The sequence below is a fragment of the Excalfactoria chinensis genome, chromosome 8, assembly GCF_039878825.1.
Source record: "Excalfactoria chinensis isolate bCotChi1 chromosome 8, bCotChi1.hap2, whole genome shotgun sequence".
Taxonomy (NCBI): domain Eukaryota; kingdom Metazoa; phylum Chordata; class Aves; order Galliformes; family Phasianidae; genus Excalfactoria; species Excalfactoria chinensis.
Window position 1 is genome coordinate 27,837,845 of NC_092832.1, and position 21,491 is coordinate 27,859,335.

At 47.3% G+C, this 21,491-nt stretch overlaps 2 protein-coding genes across 5 annotated transcripts; one reads left to right on the plus strand and one right to left on the minus strand.

The window, feature by feature from the left end:
- Nucleotides 1-35: 35 nt before the first annotated feature.
- Nucleotides 36-6,637, minus strand: CRYZ (crystallin zeta). 3 transcript variants are annotated; one of them, XM_072343390.1, is made up of 9 exons: nucleotides 6,422-6,620; nucleotides 6,046-6,170; nucleotides 5,586-5,738; nucleotides 4,844-5,007; nucleotides 4,141-4,192; nucleotides 2,512-2,661; nucleotides 2,087-2,188; nucleotides 1,898-1,993; nucleotides 36-1,631 (listed from the first exon to the last, which is right to left on the minus strand). In XM_072343390.1, exons 2-9 carry the CDS (start codon nucleotides 6,160-6,162, stop codon nucleotides 1,470-1,472), a joined length of 996 nt encoding a protein of 331 aa, XP_072199491.1. In that variant the 5' UTR covers nucleotides 6,163-6,170; nucleotides 6,422-6,620; the 3' UTR covers nucleotides 36-1,469. The 3 variants fall into 3 exon arrangements, with proteins under 3 accessions (XP_072199491.1, XP_072199490.1, XP_072199492.1); XM_072343389.1 differs by having other exon boundaries at nucleotides 575-1,631; nucleotides 6,313-6,637; XM_072343391.1 differs by having other exon boundaries at nucleotides 575-1,631; nucleotides 6,522-6,627.
- Nucleotides 6,638-6,660: 23 nt separating this feature from the next.
- Nucleotides 6,661-13,637, plus strand: TYW3 (tRNA-yW synthesizing protein 3 homolog). Of its 2 annotated transcripts, XR_011904509.1 has the most exons (6): nucleotides 6,661-6,909; nucleotides 7,044-7,142; nucleotides 7,919-7,990; nucleotides 8,312-8,445; nucleotides 9,015-9,768; nucleotides 13,543-13,637. XR_011904509.1 is itself a non-coding variant. In XM_072343392.1 (5 exons), the coding sequence occupies exons 1-5, from the start codon at nucleotides 6,661-6,663 to the stop codon at nucleotides 9,241-9,243; spliced, it is 783 nt and encodes a 260-aa protein (XP_072199493.1). In that variant the 3' UTR covers nucleotides 9,244-10,622. The 2 variants fall into 2 exon arrangements, 1 of the variants encoding a protein (XP_072199493.1); XM_072343392.1 differs by lacking the exon at nucleotides 13,543-13,637 and having other exon boundaries at nucleotides 9,015-10,622.
- Nucleotides 13,638-21,491: the final 7,854 nt, after the last annotated feature.

The window sequence follows — 21,491 nt, forward strand, 5'->3', positions numbered from 1 at the left end:
CGGGCTGTTGCTGGCAGACGCTGTCACGGAGTTCATACAACACTTGTGCTCTTTGACGCCTCCATCTCTGCACGGTCTCCCAACAGCTGTCCACTAAGCACTAAAATAAGGTTAAGATCTGAGCAAGAGCCTTAAGGACACCGATGTGGGGCCCTCTTCTGCCTTAATACTTCTTAAGCGACAGATGACAAACATAGAGGAGAAATCCAGACACTCTTAAAGGTTTTGCCAACTATTTTCTCAGTTTAAAAAAATGTCAGTGGAAAAATGAGCTTCTTTTCAGAGAAACCACAGCTCAGAAAATGGTGGGGACTGAAGCTGTGACCTGCACAGAGAACTGCACTGCTGTGTGCCACCACGACACCAAACGAGTCCAAACCAAATGCCACAAAGCAGGGAACCTTCATGGGCAAACCAGGTTCTAGTTACAACAGCCTCGTTTTCCCTCAGAGAAGCAGAAGAGCCCATCCTTAAAGATGAGACAGCTATTCTCATTAGAGAATTATCCCACTAAAAGGGTACGCCAAACTGCAATACCAAACTGTATTCTGAATGCAAAAACTGACAATTAAATTGGGTTTGAATTGCTGTATTTGGAACAAGCCAACAATACATGCACATCCAGTCATGAATAGCATGAACTCGTTACCCACGAAAGCAGCACAGAGCTGGGTTTCTCCTCATTACATCCAAGGATTCGTGTGACTTTAAACTTCACATAGGTCCCAGGAAGACCTGAAATTGCTCCCAAACAGCCACGTACCACGAAATCAACTGCTTCTGCCAGTACGATTGGTTTCAAAGCAGCAAACATGCTGCATGCAGCTTCAGTTACTGCTCTTGGCATTAACTGGGGTGCTGTCAGCTCATGAACTAAGTCAGGCACAGCAAAACGAAATTGCCTCTGCTTTCAAATAGTTCATATTTGAGCCTCTTTGGCCACCTTTTGAGCTGGAAAGTGAACTATTCTGACAAAAGAGTTTTGATTCCAAGAAAATTCTATGACAAAAGATGAATGAAACAAGTTTAGTGGCTAATGAACTTACAGCCCTAGTTATATATGCATCATTGGCTTCATACCTTTGTCCATCTGCTCACAAAGCAGGCTTCATTCTGCACTGCTTACAGCTTCCCGGTGCCCTCGCTATAACTTCAAGTAGTGCCTTATATCAGATTCCAGCTGAGATGCCATATTCCCCAGCACCACTTTTCCATCACAGTGTCAAGCCAGTGAAGTTGTTATTTCCACATCAGCCAAAAAAAGTTATAAAAAATTACAATAAATTTTGTCCAATGTTGCTTGTACGAAAAGAAAACATTGCTAATGAATCAATGTAATTAATTAACGTAAGCTAGCACTTGCTGTTCCTCTGAAACCTGATTAAAAATGCATTTTACAAAACAATATTCAATGAATCATGTAAGCAAGAGTGCGGTTAGACCAGCTATAAAGTAAATGGAGAAATACTTCATGGCAGCAGCACCATCTTTCCTCGAGCACCACTGCTGTGAATAATGTCTTCATGAGCCCTCGCTACTTCCTGCAATGGGTACTCGGGGCCTACGACTGGATTCAGCCAACCAGCCTCTATGCCTTCAAGGACGGCCTTTGCACATTCACGCCTCTCCTCCTACAGAAAACAAAAGACAGCATTTACCACCACAAAGTCTTCGCATTTTGGAAAAGTATGAATTATTTCTGCCAGTGTTAAATCAATGTTTACAGCCCAAAAACATTTTATGGTGTTCTTAAGATTAAATCAAAACGTAAAGGAACTCATATACAAAGTATCTGTAGTCAAATTATGCTTTCACTCCTGTTTTTAACATAGACAGACTATTTCAACAGGAAAAGATCACCAAGGAAATCTTTAAAAGAATAATGTTATTTTCATACCTCGGTTTGAAGAAACAGACTAACTCCTGTTATGCTGGACTCTTTGTTCATGGTTTCTCTGGGATTTATCTCAATGGAACCTCTGCAGCCCACAACCTGATAGAGACACGTTAAAAGAGAGTTTAAGTTCTCACAATCAGATTGCACAGCTCAACATGCAAACCCACAGCAGACACAGAAAATACGTACCATCACCCTTCCTGCTTGGGACAGCAGATGTAAGTCAGCAGCCAGATTAACGTTGGAGAGCATTTCTATTATTATATTAACTCCTTGCATCTTGGTATATTCCTATTATAAAGGAATTATAAGTATAAAAATGACATTATAAAGTCTGCTTTATAATGCAGATGCTGCTGTACATTTCATATACTACTGAAAGCATAGCATTGGCAGTTGATTGCTTTTTACATACAGACTTTGTACTAAGGTTGATGGCCAACAGCAAATGCAGAGATGCTAAATTAGGAAATCCATCAGACTGGGATTTTCTGAAATGCCACTGAATAAATTTGTTTTAAAAAATGTCCACAAACAAGTGTTCACAACTTCATTATTATTATTATTAAGTTAATAGGGAGATGCTGCATGAGCTAGACCCACAGTGTACTTACCTTAATTTTGTCAAGATAATTAGCTTCTCTGTGATTAAATGCTTGGTGAGCACCATTTCTCAGAACAATGTTCATACCCTCCTCAGTCCCTGCTGTGCCCAAAACCTTTAAGCCATAAGCTCTGGCAATCTGACATGCTGCTATTCCCACCTGAGGGGGGAGGAGAAGGAAATCAACATAACTCTTTGCATTTTAAATTTGATACATTTACCAGTTGGAACTGAACTGTTTCAAAGTTTGCCTGGTCACGTATTTCTTCAGCAATAGTAATTAATTCATATCTTAAAGATCTCCCAATAGTGTTTAAAAAAGGAAAGATGTTCCCACAGGCATAGTGAAGTTCTGTGTCTTGTTTGTCTGCTTGTTTAACAGCATTTGCTATGAATATGAAGTTGCTCATCTGTTAAAACCAGTCCAAATAATACTCGATACACAGGCAAGAAAACTTCACAGAATCACCTGCTACTAATACTAGCATTGTATGCTGCAGAGAAAACCTGCAGGCACAGTCTTAGTAGCACTATTTCTACACCTCTCACAGATCTAATGGTTTCTTCAGACACCGCATTCTCAGGATCTGGCTGGAGAACTGGCTTTGGAGCCTTCGAGGCACAACCAAAATACTTCACAGCCAGACTGATTTTCAGATAAACATTCAAAAGAATACATGTTTTTAAGAATAATTATGGAAAGCAGCATGACTCGGATGAAAAGATGCAACAGAGATCTTCTCACTGCAGCCAAGTGCTTCATCCCTATACATCCATCTCACTGCTTCTGTAAATATTCCCACAGCAAAGTTACAACTCCATAGAGAAACAGATTTGCACTACTTTCTTTAAAAGCCAAAGCAGTACATCTTTTCAAGAGGCACAAAAACTAACGGGCTGCAGAAACACTGTGCTTAGCCTATGGGGAAAAAAGCTGCTACAATACTGGATGTCAGTTTAGTATCTTAGAATGAGAATGCCTTCCCACGTGAGTCTGTCACCATCAACATTTTGCTGTCTGATAAACAGTTCATAAAAGTTTGCCAGTTGATGGCAGCTGTTTGTGCACCAGCAGAAGCTGAAGATGCGGAGTATGAGAGAGAAACTTGGACATCACGTGATAGAGATTTGAAGCTCTGTCATGTAAAACCAAAGAAAGCCAGACGTGCAGTTTCAAGCAGTATTCAGCCATGAACTGATACACTCCAGTATCTCTCCTTGAGAAGATAGCTGGTAGCTGGTAGGTAAAAATACCCCAGAAACGCATGGTTGCTACGTGCTAGTGATTGCTCTTCAGAGAACTGAGAACATCTTGCACATAATCAAGAATCACAGCTTTTTGCTGTCAGCTTTATCATACAGCCTCTGGCTCACCTTCCAACTGCAGCAATATATTTACCACTGAACCTTCTGTACAAGGGGCCTTACTGGATCCCTCAGGTAGTTTCACGGTTACTTGAGATAACCAGGTTTTTGCTTTAGGAAAACAAGTACCCTAAAGTGTTTGAAGAAAGACTTATTTTTTGTTAATCAATTTACTGGTATAAATGTAAGCAGAAATCACAGAATGGAGGAAAAAAAGGCAGATACAAGGACAGAAAACCCCGTTTTTAATAACTTGCCTTTTCGGAATACTTACACCTCCACTTGCGCCATGAATTAGCACACTTTCCCCTGCTTTGGCATGCCCTCTGAACAAAAAAAGACATACAGTATTGGCATGATGATTGCCATACATAACCAGTACATAACACTGTATCAGATCCTTATCTTACACACAGTATTATTCCCAGTTCATGTTATGGCTAAAGAAGTACAATCATTCTCTTTGGAAAGACAGGAAAACAAAACACGTAATTTATGACTTTAAGTAACATGAGGTTACATCAACATGCAGCATGCAGAAAGTCAACAGCAATACCAACATCCTGGTGATCACCTCAATTCAAGATCCTCCCCTGTTACAGATCTTCAAGTAAACCACACTAGTTTTAATCATCTCCCCTACCAAGCTAGACCAGACTTCCACATCTAAGCTCTCCTGTAGCTGATGCACAACTCTGGCTCTTACTCCTTACAGTGCTGCAGCATTTATTACATGCTGTGCACTAAAGAAGCCTTTTGAGGTCTGTTCTCTTAAGATTTACCTTCCTAGTTAAATGCTGCCAGCATCTTACAGGTAATCAACATTTTACTGTTCTAACAGCCTAACACACGTAACTGAAGTCTTTCCACACACTGATGCCTCCACATCCCCTCATTTTACAGGACAATGAAAATAATGGCGTTAGTATTTTAAAAGTTCAATAGCAAACTGCACAAGCTTTAATTCAGAAGCTTACTTTTGGAAAAGAGCACGGTAAGCAGTGAAGTAGGGTATTGCAACCGCGGCTCCTTGACTGAAATTCAATTTATCCGACAAAGGAAAGACTGTATTAGCTTCAGCAACTGCATAATCTGCATATCCTCCAGAGAGCGTAGCAGAGGTAAAAACCCTGTCACCTTTCTAGAAAACAGGGAAATAAAACAGAGAAATTAATAATTTCCCTTCCTTCCTTCCTTAGTATGCATTAAGAACAAGTTTGGTCTCTTTCTCAAAGCTTCCCTATTAAAAATAAACAATTATCTTTGCCACAGAGAAGATTTTTGTAAATGCTAACAGCACGACCAATGCAACCAACACAAACCACACAATTTCACATATTTAAGATCCAAGTTATATGAGCAGACACCCTCCGCTCTACAGTGTGACACACAAACCTACCATACTCACCTCAAACATCAGGGAATGCAACCCAGATTCCAAACACAACAACAACAAAGTCATTTTTGTCTAGCATGGAAAAAAGCCACACTCCTACTATGCCCTGTGGTAACCAAGCACTGAATCTGTTCTTCAACAGCGACCACTCAGCAGTCACAGGTTTACAGGACACAGTCCTGTAATGGCAGGGCTGCTGCAGACCTGGGAGCCAAGGCACACAGCCAGCCCTGCACACACCTGCCCACAGAACAGCAGCACCTATTACAACCCGTGGTCACTCAGCTCTACAAACTATAACAAATTAAAGCCCTGTGAAGTACCTTGAATGCAGTCACATGTTCCCCAACACTCTCAATCACACCAGCCACATCGGAGCCGGGGGTATAAGGCAAAGCTGGTTTCCTAGCGTGATTCCCAGAACGGATGTAGGTCTCGACAGGGTTTACCCCACAGGCGTGGACCTTAATTAATACCTGAAAAGAATGACATTTGTTAAACAGCATTTTAGAAGGTTTAAAATTCAGAATTCACAGCATCACAACATTTCGGCTGAGCAGCAAAGCAGCGCTGAGCTGAAGTGCTGAGGAAAACCAACCGGTGCTCAACTGCAGTCCTGCCGGGGAATCCTTTACGTGCAACGTGTAGCCAATGTAACAGCACAGATACGGACACATCGGTTACATGCGACGTCCCGGGCGCTCAAACGGGCTGACAACAGCTACTGAGCAGCTTCGCACGTGTCCGAGCTCACAGGGCCGCGCGGACTCCGAGCTCACCCACCTGCGTGCCCTTTGGAGCGGGGATGGGGACGTCAGCCTGCACCCTCAGCACCTCGGGGCCCCCGAACTCGAACACCCGGACCGCCCTCATCGCACCCCTCGCGGCTGCTGCGGCCATGGGAACACCTGGAGATAAACGAAAACATAATAACGACGTATTGACTTCAGACTTTAGTTCACACCTCCAAAAGAAAGAAACGGAGCCGCGTCTTCTCAAGCAGCTGGTTGAGCCCAGACCCTGTACACACACAATGATAGTAATACGCACCCCAACACGGCACCGCGTCCCGCTGAGCTCGCGGTCGTTACGCGGCGCTGCAGCAGCGGATCCCGCGGACGCGATCGCTGCCAAACGGACTCTGAGCGCGGCCACGCACCGCTGCGCCGTAACGAGCCCCGTGTGGCCGCGCTCTCCGCTTCCGCTCGCTGTTAACGCAACACTCCGAAAAGCAACACAAGTACCGACCAGCCCCGCACCGCGACACGCGGCGGGACCAGCGCGGAGCGGGATTCCGGGACTCAGCCGTTCGCGCGGAGAGGTTTGTCCCTCTCGGGCTCCCTTCGTGGCGGCGCTGCGGCCGCCGTAGCGGCGTGTTGCGGGGCGGGGCGGCGGGCGATGGCGGCGTTCGGGCGCTGGAAGGAGCAGCGCTTGTCGCGCTCGGACTGCAGCCGGAAGGGCGCGCTGGACGAGCGGGCGGCGGGCGCGGTGCGGCTGCTGAACCGGGCGGCGCCGTTCTGCACCACCAGCTCCTGCGCGGGCCGCATCGTGCTGGCCGAGGGCCGCGCCGGGCTGCCGGGCGCCGTGCCGAAGCAGCGCTGCCGCTGGCTGCTGGTGGCGCACGAGCCGTGCGGCCAACGCGACGTGGTGAGGAGGGGGCGCGTCGGTTGCATTGCTTTGCTGCATTTGTGATGGTCTTTTGACGCGGTGTGGGTCGCATCGCTTCAGCGCTAACGGTACGTGTCACCAGCATCAACTGAGACACCGTGTGTGTCTTTCAGATGGCGGCACTGCAAACAGCCACCGGCGACGTCGTGTTCAAGTTCGAGCCGTTTGTGCTTCACGTGATGTGCCGAGAGCTGCAGGACGCACAGCTGCTGGTAAAATCACAGCGAGCAGCGGCTGCGGCGCTGCCACCTCCCGTGCAGGTTCCAGCACTTGGAAGCAGCCCCAGATGTGTTACGTGTTTAATGAGTGGGGCAGGAAAAGCTGATGAAGAAAACGTGGTGTTCAGTTTACTTAATGTGCTTTTTAAATACACTTTTCCGAGAACAACCTCCAGTGTAGCCTTCTTGTTGGAAGCAGGTTTTTAGCTGCTGAGTCTGGGTTTGCTCCCAGTGATGGGTTTGCAGACATTGCTGCTGCTCTGGTTCCGGCATTACAGCTCACAGAGCAGTATCTCTGCTTTCGGCTGTTCCAGAGTGACTGGAGAGCAATGCACGATGGTTTGCTTCCTGCATTCACAGAGAAGAGTTGGTTGGCTGCTTTTACAGCACTCAAGTTTTACCCATGAAAGTGTTGTGTGGCTGTCTACATGACTACAAGCCCATCACAATCAAATAGTGCAGTGCCAGGAGAGACGGGAGTGTCCTGTCTGGATGGATGGGCTGAGATCAGACAGGCCATTGGCTGCGGTTCTTTGAAAACCAACCAAAATCTGTGATACTGTTTGGGTTTGTTATCAAAACCATTTAAATGGCTGAACTGTTACTGCGTTCATCAGGGAAGTGGTTCTGAATGAGGGTTTGGGTTTTATTCTGTCTTGGTTGGTTGGTTTTTCAAAACAGAGTTTGTAAACCTCACTGCAGCGCTTCCACAGTTACTTCTTGCTGTGAAAGTGTATGTAACCCGTTAAAGACATTTATCTGTTCTGCAGCATTCGGTGGCTATCGAGTCTGGGTTCAAGAACTCTGGCATTACCATTGGCAAAGGAGGAAAAATTATGATGGTAAGTACTTGTCACTTACCTGTAAGGAATGTAAAACAACACTTAATTCGTGTTAGTCTCAAATATTTAAGAGCACTGGTCTGAACTGTAATGTGAAACGCAGCTGCCCAGAGGAATGCAATGCAAAGGAGTAACTTTCTGCTCCAGCTGTCAGCAAGCCAAGCAATTGTGTGGGTGTCACTTTGATTCTTTTGTTTATTTTCTCCCTGCAATGAATCTCCCTTATTACCTCAATAACCTTCATAAGATCAAAATAATAATAATTTAAAAACAAAACAAAACAACCTTATTCTAGGGAAATCCTCACTTGTGCTATTTTAGGCTGTCCGGAGCGCTCAGTGCTTGGAAGTTCCATTGAGCCACATGGGGAAACTGATGGTCTCTGAAGAATATATTGAATTTCTGGTGCAGGTGGCTAATCGGAAAATGGAAGAAAATGCACAGAGGATTGACAGGTTTGTTAGCTAACACCAATCCTATCCATGACATCTGAATGTGACAGTGAAAAAGGCATAGAAGCTGTTAGGTAAAAAGAAAAATAAATTGAAGGAACATAACCCAGAAGTCTAAATTACAATTTCAGTGAATTTTTTTCAGTTCAGGAGACTATAAACTATTGAATTAAAAACCTAATGAGTTTGTAGGCTGTGTTTGCTGCTGAGTAGAATTTATCTGATGATAACAGCAAAAAAAGCCGAAGAGCACAGAGGACACCAGGCCCAACTTGCATCTCATCTCCAGTGCCATTGTGCACCTGTGGGATTAACTGAGTCTTAATGGGACATGAGTGTATTTATCTGCTGATTGACTTCTAATCCAAAAGCATTACCAGGAGAAGTGGCATGTTGTACACAAGGACACGTTTTTACATGTTTCTAATTTTCTTCCAGAATTGGCTACACTGTTGCAGTGTTAGTAATAGTTTTCTTAATATGTTTTGATTGCATCACAGAAACATTCATTTCTCTGAGTAGTTTTTCAGATCCTGAGCAACAACAAAAATAACTGCATGGCTCTTTTCTAGGTTCTACAAGCACTTGGAGGCAGCCCTGGAAGCAGCAGGTAGTGAAAGCAACTCGCCCTCCACAGACGCAGGGCAGGCTCGTGCTGTCTATGTTCACAGAAGGAAGAGGAGGACTGCCCGAGTGCAGGATGTGCTCCCTTCTCCAGAGCATCATAACAACGAGTTGGAGCCTGGGGATGACCCAGAGGGCAGCCTGGATATTTTTGCTGGAATCACACTCTGCCACTGAAAGGCAAATGGCAAACTGGACAATACGTGTGGTGCTCTTTATAAGAGATACAAATATTGCTCTGTTTTAAGTAGTAAAACTGCTGGGCATTACCAGAAGAAGAAAAAAAAAACAAACAACGAAACAACCCACAAGATAATTACAGAATTGAGAACAGATTTAAGGCCACGGAAGCACAGAGAACAAAACCTCAATGTTCTAGGCTGTTTTCTTTGTTTCTAAAAGCACTGTTGCATTAACACTCTGTTACATAAACCTATGAGTTGAGGACGTTTTAATTCCACTGTAAAAATCTGGCATAACATGTAGGAGACGAAGGGGAAAGTAATTGGGGGCTTTAAACAGATTCTGAAAGCTGCGTCCGGCAGCAGCTTGCCAAAACCAATGGCCGTGTGCCGCGTGGTGCCGCTCCAGGCTCGGGGGTCGCGCTGGGGCTCGGGAAGCGGTGGGGCTACGTCTGCGGTCTGCACCGCGGGAGCGGCGGGGACGGAGGGGCTGCCCGTGGCTGTTGGCTGCGTGCAGGAGGTGAGCGATGGCAGCCGTGGCCGTGGGTACGGTTTGTGTTCGGTTAGCAGGGCACAAAGCCCCGCTGTGCTGCGGTGATTATGAACCTGTAGAAACGAGTGGATGTCAGCTCGGTCAGCTGCCGAGCCTGCGAGGTGTTGACGTACCGCGGGAGCCGCTCCACGCCGAGCTCCCGGAGCCGGGGCTGCTGCGCGTTCCCGTGAGCCCGCGTGCACGCGCCGGCGTGATACCGGAGCTCGGCGAGGCGGGAAGGTCTGAGCAGCCGCCGCGGTACGGCCCGGTACGGCCCGGTTCGGCTCGGCGAAGCACGGCGCAGTTCGGCCCGGCCCGGCCCTGCAGCTCCGCCCGGACCCGTTCGCGCAAAGCGGCGCGGGGCGAGGAGCTCTGCCGGGAGGCTCCCGCGGGGCCCCCGGAGCGGGTTCGATGGTAAGCGCCGGTTAACGAGCGCGTCCTGCAGTGCCACCTTCTCGCTACATGCACTGAAAAATCTGAGCAAGCCCTGAGCGCGCTGCGGGGCGCAGAACTGCACGGATGGTGGGTGCACCGCCGCTGCTCATCGTGCGCCATCGCTGCGGGCGCACAGCCGGGGCTCCGAGGCGCGGTGGTGTCCGGGAGCGATGTTCGGTGCGATCCCGCATTCCCCCTAAAGCCGGCCGAGTCCAGAAGGCGGTAGTTTCTCTTAACCGAGAAAGCGTGCCTTAATTACTGCTGTTTCATTATTAGCACCGGTTATTGGACGTTGGTAAGAACTTCATGAAAGAAATCAATAAACCAAGGCCTTACAACAAGAAGACCAAACGGTCGCTTGATTCTGAGTAGACCAGGGAATCACTTTACCTAATGGCCAATGTGCAGAAGGCTTTCCTGACTGCCGGCCTCCTCCCAGCTGCGCTCCGGCCGTCTGCTCTGCCGCCCGCATCCCCGCCCCGCGCAGCGCCGCGGTACCTCTGGCCCTGAGCCCGCAGCCCGCTCCGTTGCGGGGTAAAGTAGCGCTCAGCGGCACCGCGCGGCCATCCCGGGACGCGCTCCCAAAGAGCGGAACCGCCCACGCGTAGGAATCACCGATAAGCAAAGAGGTTCAAACCATCGGCAAGTCCTTGCCGCGTGTAAGTGCACGAGGCCCCTCCGTTAACGAAACGGTGTCTTCAGCCCAAGTTCCTCATTTACTTTTCTTTCTTAAAACACCAGAACATTCCTAAGGACAATGTCATGCGCTTCTCGGTACGGTTTCTGGGCAAGCAGGCGCGTTCCTTCACTCCATTCCTCACGCACAATAGTGAGCACCACCGCTTGGCCGGAGAGCCGCAGACCCCGCGGGCGGCTCCCAGCGCACTGAGACAGCGAAACGGAACGCGTCGGGGCCACCTGCACCCCCGCGGGAGGCGATACGCGGTGAAACCCCGCGCTGCGGCACCGCACCGCTCAGCTCTCAGGCGCCGCTCCCGTGAGCTCTGCTTGGAGCTGTGCGCTGTGCGCTTAACAATGTGCAGCTACAGACACTGCAGTACCTTTAAAAATACTCTAATGACTTGTTCTATTAAATGTACCATGCGCTGGAACCTCACAGACCCTCTGCACTTTCGTTTTCTGGAAATACACAACGGCTTTACAATATCCTACCAATTGGATCTGATCAAATGTGGTACTAAGGAGGTTTAACTCTGTTCTACCGACAGCTGAACGCAATGCACACAGCAACGCTGCAGGGCGCGCCGCGTTAACAACTACAACAAAAACCTTTGAAAGGGAATTTCTGCGTCTTCAGAAAGCAGATAAGAATGCAACAATCACACGCACGATTCTTCTCAGCTGCCCGCTTCATTTGTTCGCCCCAAACACAAGCAAAGTCCTCGAGGGGTGCTGCCCGACTGCGGCAGCGGGGTGTGCAGGGACAGCCTGGGGACATCGAAACCGAATCGTCCTGCGCTTCGTTTTAAAACAGAGTCACTTCCGAATTCCGTGTATAAATTAGTCATAAGCGGTTGTTCCGTCCTCTGGATGCAGTGTGTTTAGAGTAACCAAGCAAGTACAGTACTTCAATCTTATACTGAAAAAAATAATAATAATAAAAATCTGACTTTGCTTTCATTTTCTGCATGGCCCCATGACAAACAGTAGCATGTCTCTCTCAGCTGCAGCGGAACTTTCATCAGACAGCGAAGGCTCCTTTCAGCACACTGTGAGCACACTCCGCAGTTACATAACGAGGTACTTCCGAGATGGGTCCCCCAAACCCGCACCGTGACCGTTCCGTTGTGACACCGCTGTGCCCCGCACGGACACCTCCACAGCGCTCCCACCACGGACGGCGCTGATCCCGGCTCGGGGAACACCTCGTCACCCGAACGAGAGCTGTGCTCCATTCATAGACGGAGCCGTCTGCATGTATGACAGGACGGGATTTTCCTGCTCTCTATTTCGGCACCTTTCACGTATAATTTCGCAGTGTTTTAACGCGGTGCAAGCAGCTGTAGAGAGGAAGGTGTCCGTTTTGCTACTTTGTCCTCCAGGAGCTCTTCAGAGCACCGCCGGGCTGCGCTGGGCCCGGGGCTGCCCCGAGGGCTGCGGGTCCGAAACTGCACAGCGACCTGACACTGCACAGCGCGCTGCAGCGGAGCATCCGCGCGCGTCGGAGAAGTGTAAACACGATCCCCACGTGCCGACGTTCCTCGGCTGCCCAGCGGCGGATCCTCGATCGCAGGAGCCGCTGGGCTGCGGGCAGCGAGGAGCCGCACTCGGGAGCCGCCCGGCGGTTCCCGGCCCTGAGCAGCGGCCCCCCGCCCGTGCCCTCCGCCATCGGGCGCTTTGCTCTCGGAGGTCGGAGGCCGAGCCTCACCCTTCCCCCCCCCCCCTCCCCAGGATGCTCACAGTGAGTTCGGGGCTTCCGTTTATTTTTGCGGTAAGGCTGAACACACGTTTTTCCATCCTACGTTAAGGGCACAGCAGCTCTAGGACAAATAACACATCGTGCTTATTGTGCTTGTGATTCTGATGGCAGAAATGTATGCGGTCTGATTCGCCATTAGTACCATAAGTGATGCTGGAACTTTAAGCTGAGGTTCTCGGCAGCTGTAGCTTGCTGGCACCTAAATGAACAGACGGTGTTTCTACTCGGCGTATTTCTCCGTCGTCGCTTTATTCCCAACGCTCACTATGACGGACGGATCTGCACGCCCGCCGCATCCCGGACAGCCCCGACCGCAGCAAGTCGCACGGCGCTATTGGCCGGGGGAAGAAGTGCCTTTCACAATACAGAGGCTGTAAAGTCTCAAAGCAAATAAACGTTATTACGTTTTCACTGAGTTTTCACATGGTTTCCCATGAAAAACAAAGGATGCGGCATTTCAATGTCGTTTCATTCACGGGGCCGTTTTTTCGCCCCACACCGTATTTCGGGGTCTTTTTTTACCTCACAACTGTCTCAGAAAAGCCGTTTCCTGAGCTTTGTGCTGCGCATGCCGGCACTGCGAGTCCCTGAAACGCGCTGCTGACACGCGGGGCTCAGCGGAGGGGCAAAAGGCGCAGCTCTGCGCCAACGCCTGCTGTCCCTGCTCAGTTCTGTATCGGTGTGCGCTGACAGCAATGCTTCTCCATCATCTGCATCGTCTGCTGAGTTAAATATATTTGCATAACACTGCTGTCGAAAATCAAAGAATATTTACAAGCGAAATGCTCGTAGAATTTATGTATATGACCCATAACCTATTTTTTTCCCCTCTTCTTTCAGACCTCAATTCCACTGAGGCTGAGTGATGCTCTGTTTTCTCGCTGCAGGTACACTTGCTTCAAATACTGCAGTCGTAGAGCAGTGAAGGGAAATCAGGGGCAGCAGAATGGGCAGAGTGTCGTGCAGGATCTGTGGGTTTCCCCCGCATCTTCCTCACCCCAGGATGAGAAAGGACCAAAGGACACGCCACGCTGGGGAAACGACTGTGGGAATGCCGTGGTTGGTTCCGCAGGGGATCAGAATGTGCTCCGGATGGCTCAATATCACAAATGGCTGTTTTCCCCTCATTCTTATTGCCTAAGATATGAATGTTCAAATTCAAGAATGCTCTTTCAAATCCACAGCACTCCAGGGTAATATTAAATGAACTCTATTTAATAAAACACATTCCAAGTTGTTATTTTGATTGGAGCTGTATATTTTTGTCCTGCAATAAGTAGCTCAGATTTCACCAGGTCATTGGAAATTTTCGAATCAGTTTCTCTTCCAATCATGTGAAATACAGACAGATAACAACAGCGTCAGATGCCTCCAATGCACAGCCAGGGACCGGAGGTACAGAGATGCTGTCAGACCGTGGCTGTGTTTATCTCCTGAGTCAGTGAATGAAATTTTGCCATTCTCCAAGATATAGCAATTGTCCTTGTCACAAAACATCTCACATCATTTCACAGAGCTCATTCATCCAGAGAGATGATGGCAGTCCATTTTGTCCTCAATTCACTAAAATAAGAGGTGTTTTGTTCACAAATGCATGTTATTACCAAAACACTCTCATGATTTCATTATCACAAACCGATGCAGGTGACATCGCACACAAGTCCCCATCTTTCTGTTCTGTGACTCGGTGCATCTGTCTTTCAGTGCTTTGACACTTAGAACAGAGGCATCAGACGGGATCCCGTGCTCTGGCCTGGGGCAATCAGGGCACTCCTCGGGTTCAGGGCTGGGAGATGCGTGATCTCAACCCTCCGACTCTGGATTTTTCCTAGAAAACACATATAAGAGCCCCGGCCTCATGCGGGGAAACGCTGCGGGACCACGGGAGGGAGCCTTCTCCTTCCCTTAGTGTGCCCCGCATGCCGCTCGCACATCGCAGCCCTGGGATCTTGCACTGCTCGCAGCTTCTCTTTCTTATGTATTTCCACTGCACATTACTCTCCTTCTGGTGTGACATCAGTGAGAATCGCTGTGGTGGAAATGGTAGAGCGGCAGTGGGGAAAAAATCTGACAAAACAGCAACAGCCTCCGAACACCCCTTCAAAATAATAACGATTTGCCAAATGGTTGGGAAGTTGTTATAATTCCTTTTCCAAATTATTGCTCACCCTTTAGATTAGAAATGAGGCCAGGGTTAGCAATCAGCCATAAATGGCAGGATTTCTGAAGTAGAAGCACTTCTCTGATTGTGAAGTGGAGGCCATTATTGCCTTGATTGGGTCTTTTTTTTTTTTTTTTTTTTTTTAAAGCTTGCTTGATTTGAGGCTGAGAGCGCACATTCACTACTGTACTTGCAGCAATCAGAGCTTTCCCTGCTCTTTTTTGCACAGCTATTTAGAGTCCACTACTTTGGCACAGCTGCCACCTTTTAGCCTCCATCAAGTAGTGATATTTTTAAGCAAGTAGCAGTTGATGTTTGCCTTTTCCCCTTCCACACCTTTCCTTTCTCTTCCAACTCCCATATTCTTTCTTAAAAACATATATATATCTTGTGTGTGAATTTTAATTCAAAGTATGAAGTTGAACAACGACGACTGAAGCTAACTGGGGCATCAGCTGGACACCATGGCACATAACAAAGCAGCAGTTACATGTGAAATGGAGAAGTGACAGGTCCCTATGACAGACATCAACTAAACACATGGGTGGAACAGCTGTCCAGGTGCTGCTGTAGAGTTTTGTTCACTTGAAAACCACTATCTGACCAAGAACTGCATTTATACCTTCCTTTTATTTTCAGAAGGCATCCACTCAGTGGCTCATCGAGTTTCCTGACTGCTCTCAGCTTTGCTCCAGAAATGTACAGCTGAGGTGGGTGCTGGGAGGGGACAAGGGAAGCAGAGCATATTTTTTTGTCTTGCTTATAGAAGCAAGTGACGCTGGCACTGGTTGGTTCTCTGGTTAAACTGCAGGGCTTGTTGTGGGGACTGAAGTGATCACAGGACTGTTTGAGAGGGTTGTGACACTTGCAGGGTTCAGTGGAAGGGTTAGATTTAACCACAGGGTCTGTCCAAGAGGAGCAACTGAGAGCAACTGCAAGACCATCACAGGGCTTGGAGCAGCCACGGGGCTCATCATGAGGGCTGGAAAAACAAATACCGATGTGTTATCACTTTTCTCCTAGAACCAAAAATGTAGCATCATACCAGACGCTGTGAAGAAATCAAATCCATCCCAGCTAATGTTAAGACACCAACTGTACTGCATGCTTACATCTGAGGGCTTGTGCCCCAGGAGGCAGAGAGCTGAGCTGCATGCCAGCCCCAGGGGGGAGAGCCACATCCCACACAGACAGTGGGGCGATATGCTGCTGCAGAGCGTCCAGGGAGGCTGGAGCCCATTCTTCACTATGGCAAAGGCTTGGGAAATTGACAGTGAGCTCTATCCATTATTAGCAGTCTTAGCTGTGCTAATGCATCCATTACAATCAGGGCCATAGAAATAGAGAAGAAAAAATGATATAAAAGAAAGCAGAAAACCAGAAAAACTGCCATTTGTTCATCTCTACCATTTAAGCTAACTAAAGATGCAAGTTTAGCATCACAAAAACAAAGCAATTGTGATCCAGAAGCAGAGGCCTGGTGGGGAAGAAGCCCCCAGCTCACAGCACAAGTGGCTGTGGTGTGAGCACTGGGGGCCCTGGCTGCCCACTTACCTCCCAACTGGCTTGGCTTGCTGTTCCCTTTGGCTGCAGAGCAAATCTGTTTCATTTGCAATTAACTCTTAAAGTCATTATGAGTTATTTTGGCCATGCCAAGGAAGTACACTGGCAAGTAACTGTACCCTACAAAGGCCACGTGTTGCAGAAACCTTACTTCAGGTAACTTAGACCTTTGAAAGAAGTGCTGAAGTGAGGTTTCTTTTGTTTATTTCCAGAAGCAAGTCCAAGTCCAAAAAGGCAGAAAGAAAAATAAAGAAAATAGGCACAATCATGTGTCTTAAGGGTTTCCTCTTCCTCAAAACATAACTTTCATTTACCTTCTTTTTTCCAGTGGTGAAAAGGCCACCGGGGGGGATGAGATAATGGCTGGCTGGGAAGAGGCACATGTTCCACAGCATATACTGGGGATTGGCACAAGGCTGAGCTTCCCCCTCATGGACCTCATGTGAGTGCAGTTCGAGAGAGATGTGAGTTCTGGGTGGAAGGGAAAATCACTCTGACAGGTCTGTGCTGCTGTTCTTAAAAAGTCAGCTTGAAGCAGCCAAGAGGACAGCAGTGCTGCAGCAAACTATGCAGGGAAGGCGGAGGGCAAAGCGGGGCACAGTTACACTGCTCACTTAACATCAAGCTCCCAAAACATGGCACATTACATTGAAAAGTGAAGAAGTGGAAAATGTTAAATTTTGAACAATAATTTGGCTGACATGTCAGCTCAAGTAAGATGTTGGAAGGAGCCGTGGTTATTTATCTGGTACCATTATCCACAATTTTTCTAGATACTTTTAAAAGGAGGTGTGTCACAGGAGAGCTTTAGCTGAAAGCAGCACTGAGCGTGGTGGCTCAGCCTCTCAGAGCCCTGTCCAGGAGAGCTCAGAGAGCTCTGGGAGCAGTCTGCCTGGCCAGCAACATCAGGATCCACACATTTCTCTTGTTGTCAGATGGTCCTACCTATTGCGGGATGTTGCCACGCAGGGGTTCCAGCAGGGCCCTTTGGCTCTGGTTACCACCACAGGCAGAGCCTGGGCAAGGCTCCCTTGATCAGCCATGAGCTCCCTGGTGTTACAGAGGAATGCACATCTTATTTCCTCCCTGAAGCCCCAGGCTAAGAGAGCTTGGAGCTGTCACTGAGTGTTATCAGCTACATCTGCACTGCACCCAAAGCTCACGGCCAGCCCCAGCAGCAGGGCAGCGCTGCAGGGTGGCAGTGCATCACGGCCCCATGGCAGAGCGGATAACATCTCTGTGCAAACTGAGCTCCACACATCGATTACATCAGTGGGCAGGGGTGGTCCCTTCAAGTCTGCTCCTTTTGTTTCAGTTTTACAGTACAATTACCAGCAGCAGTTTACAATTAAGGGAAATAATAATAACTGCATATTCTTTCACCTGCACATTCGGTTACAACAGACAGAAAGCTTTAATGGGATTGTGAAAAATCTGCGTTTGACCCATGCAAAAAAGTAAACATTCTTGTTCTGGATACTATATCATTATCACAACAAAGGGAAACTCCTGAAATCTGATGATTTAAACATCTGGAGAATGTTAATCACTTCAAAATGACGGATGTTTTTTATTTTAGCTTTTGACAGACGCGCTCCTTTCATAGATAGATGATTATTTACATAAATTACATCATCAATGGAAAAAAAAAATCCAAAACAACTTCAAAGGGTAAAGAGCTTAATTAAAGGGAGACTTTTATTTTTCTTCTCCCGTAGAGCATAGAACAAACAGAAGAATTCGCAAAGGGAAAAGGTAATTCCAGCATCTCAAACATGGGCTGGCTGTGCTTTGGAGGTGCGAGGTTAAAATAGAGCCACAGCTCCCTAACTAAGAAGCAATGCAGAGAAACAGGCCAGGTCCTGCCCCAGCGGGCACAGTGTGCTACGATAAAGACACAGAGCCAAGTTCCAGCTTAGTTTCTTTAAGCATGGCTCCAAAATGCACAGGTTTGGTGCCACTGCAGTCAGCGCCTGCAGATCTGCTGCTCTCTTACCATGAATTTCATAGTAATAAAAGTCATCAGCTTCAGCAAATGTACTCTCGATCAGCCATATTTACTTGTTAGTACCAGGGTTGCCCTGAAAGTAATGCCTCCTATGTTATTACAGTGGCTCTCAAGATCAGAGGTGGATATTGGTAGTATGGCAGCAGAGGCTGAACCTTCATGCCAATATTCCATTACATTTTGTTGCTGCAGGACAGATGGCAGCAGTGGGGCAGTCTGACCAAATGGCATCTGAAACAAAGGTGCACCACTGAATTCCTCCATGCAGAAACAAAGGCACCCATAGACATTCACTGATGTGTGCTGAAAGTTGATGGACACTGAAGAGTGGATGTTGAGCACAGTGAGGTGGCAGTGGCAACAGTGACATCACTTCCTTTGGTGCAGATGTTAAAGATCACGGCATGCAGGCTCTTGTTTGTCACTGATGAAAATGCACATTTCATGGTGGAGACTGTGCTGAAAAACAGAGTTTTGTAGCTGAGAACTTGCTCTATGCAGTAGTGCTATTGTGCATTTTGTATCTGCTGTGGCTTCTGTGGAAATAAATAGAAGGCATTACCTTCAGGGTGAGAAACCTGTGTACACATTTGTGAAGCAGTATCAGGTTCACCAAAGGCAGAGTTGCAGGACAAGCAGCAGTCCTTGAATCTTCTCCCCCAGTCCTGGGTTTCAGCACCCAGCACTTTGTATACACTTCCAAGAAGGCTGCAGGAGGCAAAGAGAGGGAAGATGCAGGGAAAATTTAACTGTGCAACGTCTGCAGAGATATCTGACAGCTTTGGACACAGCCAGGTGATTGCTGGGTTAATACAAGGAGACTGTGGAGCACTGAATGTTTCAGCATTGTGCAGGAAGGACAGCTCTGCTGATTAGATCTGCTGTCACCAAGCCAGTTAGGCTTGTCAGACTTGAGAATGGTCTGAACTGGACAACGTATAGAGAGAGGGGGAAAAAAGGGCAAAAAGACAGCCGAAAGCAGTGCATGGCAGGGCAGGGTCAGCGCTCCCACGGTGCGTGCCGCAGAGCAGCGGCATGCAGCCTGCACTGCCGGGCACAGCCCTGCATTTAGCTGATCAGCTGCAATTTCCTCCTACACACTGAGCTGATCCGCAGGCTGACCTCAGACAATTTGTCTTCTTTCTTGGAGAAATGTCAACCAAAAGGAAGCTATTAAGTCAAGAAGGTAATTCTGCAGGAACAACCCACTGCATAAACAGAACTTGACCTACGGTAATTTATTTCTAGTTCTTCACAAAGGAACTTCAGAGAGATGATCGATACACTTCAAGACCTACATTTGTGAATAAAAATGTGAATGGAAGAATTTTAGACAGTATTTGTGAGAGGACGCCTTCAATAGTAGAAGCTGATAAACTGAAGAGAACCCTAAAACAAAGTGCTCAAAATGTGAGATTTTCTTTCTCTTTCACAGGATAAACATCTGTGGAATAGCAGAGCTCAGCCTGGAGCTGTGCTGAACGATATCTGATGTCTAATTCCCCCCCATAAATACATCAAACTGCTCTAATGCCCCTGACATTTAACACTATGACAAAGGTTGCCTATTCACAGCCTTAATTCTTTACCAGCTTTTAAAGGCAATTAGAAGTTGGAAATGATTAAATTTAACAACAACAACAACAAAATAGCTGAGAAATATAAAATACTGTAAGAAATATGAATTTCTACTTCAATGAACCTGGATTGCAGGAGGAAGCCTGTCTGCCTGTCTTCATTATTAGTGCTACGCTGACATTTTGCTTAGCCCAAACCAAAGGCATTTCTTTATTCAAGACTGGTTTTCAACACTTAACAACTGGATGAAACTGTTCACTGCATTTATCACTGTATATGATTTCCCAAGCTATGAAGAGCAGCACCCTTTCTTGCCTGGTATTTACACTTACATTAAATAGCATACTTGCTAGAAGCACCAGCATTTGTAGCTCAAGGAACATATTAATATTAAATATTCCCTTAATGGCTGTACCTGGATATACAGGAGCTCCTTGTATACTCCCACAACTGAGTTCAAAAGAAGTGTCTGTTCTGCTGCTTTTGACAACCAAACATGAATGTGCTTCTGACAAGTTCAGAATCTGCTTTTTGTTCTTGCTCTTGTCCTCCAGAAAGGATTTTACAACATATTGTGGGATCCTCAACATCTACTTGAAAGCAACTGAACAGAGTAAAAAACAGCACATTTGCCAGCTAGTGACCACTCTGCTGCTTCTGGGTTCCCCACCATCAACTAGAAAGGCTTCCTTCTGTTTTATGCAAGAGGAGTGAGTTTGTTTCTTGGCTCTCTTTGTACGTTCCTCCCTCATCCCACATTTTCCACTTCAAATTGCAACTTTTTTTTTCTCCACAAGGGGTTCACTTTGCCTACCTGAAGCCAAAAAGACTCTGTTTTCTGTCCAAACTCTGTTTCTGATGTAGATCCCAAACTACCAACGGCTCATTACGCTATTTCTGGCAGAATGACTCACCATACAATTTTGTCATTTGGAACAGAGTGCAAGCTTTCTTTAATAAACAATACATTGCTAATATGATTTCCTGGACCTAGCCGAAGATAACTTCAAGCAAGATACTGCAAGCTTTACATTCTGGGCACTGCCCCAAGGAAAACATAAACACATCTTTGCATCATGAGCTGGCCCATAAGGTAACTCTTACATGCTGTGCTGGGCAGCTCACAGGAGCAGCATGGGGCATGGGGACAGACGCCAGGGCTGCCCCTGCACTGCCAAATGCTCCCTCAATGGACTAAGAGCCAATTCCATTTTCCCCCTGGAGTTCTTCCCAGCACATAGCAACTCCAGCACCTCTCGCTGTACAACAACACACCCTCACAATAAAGAAGGCCAAAAGCACCCTTAGTGCTAACAAGAAGGGCTTTGCCAACAAGAAATTATCCCTCTTCTCTGCTCAGCACTGGTGGGATATACCTGCAGAGCTATGTCCAGTTCTGGGCTCCCCATACAGGAAAGCTGTGAATATACCAGAGCAAGAGCAGCACAGGGCTATGAGGTGAGCACCTTCCATATGAGGAGTGGTCTAGTGAACCAGGGATGTTTAGTATCAAAGAGAGAAGGCAC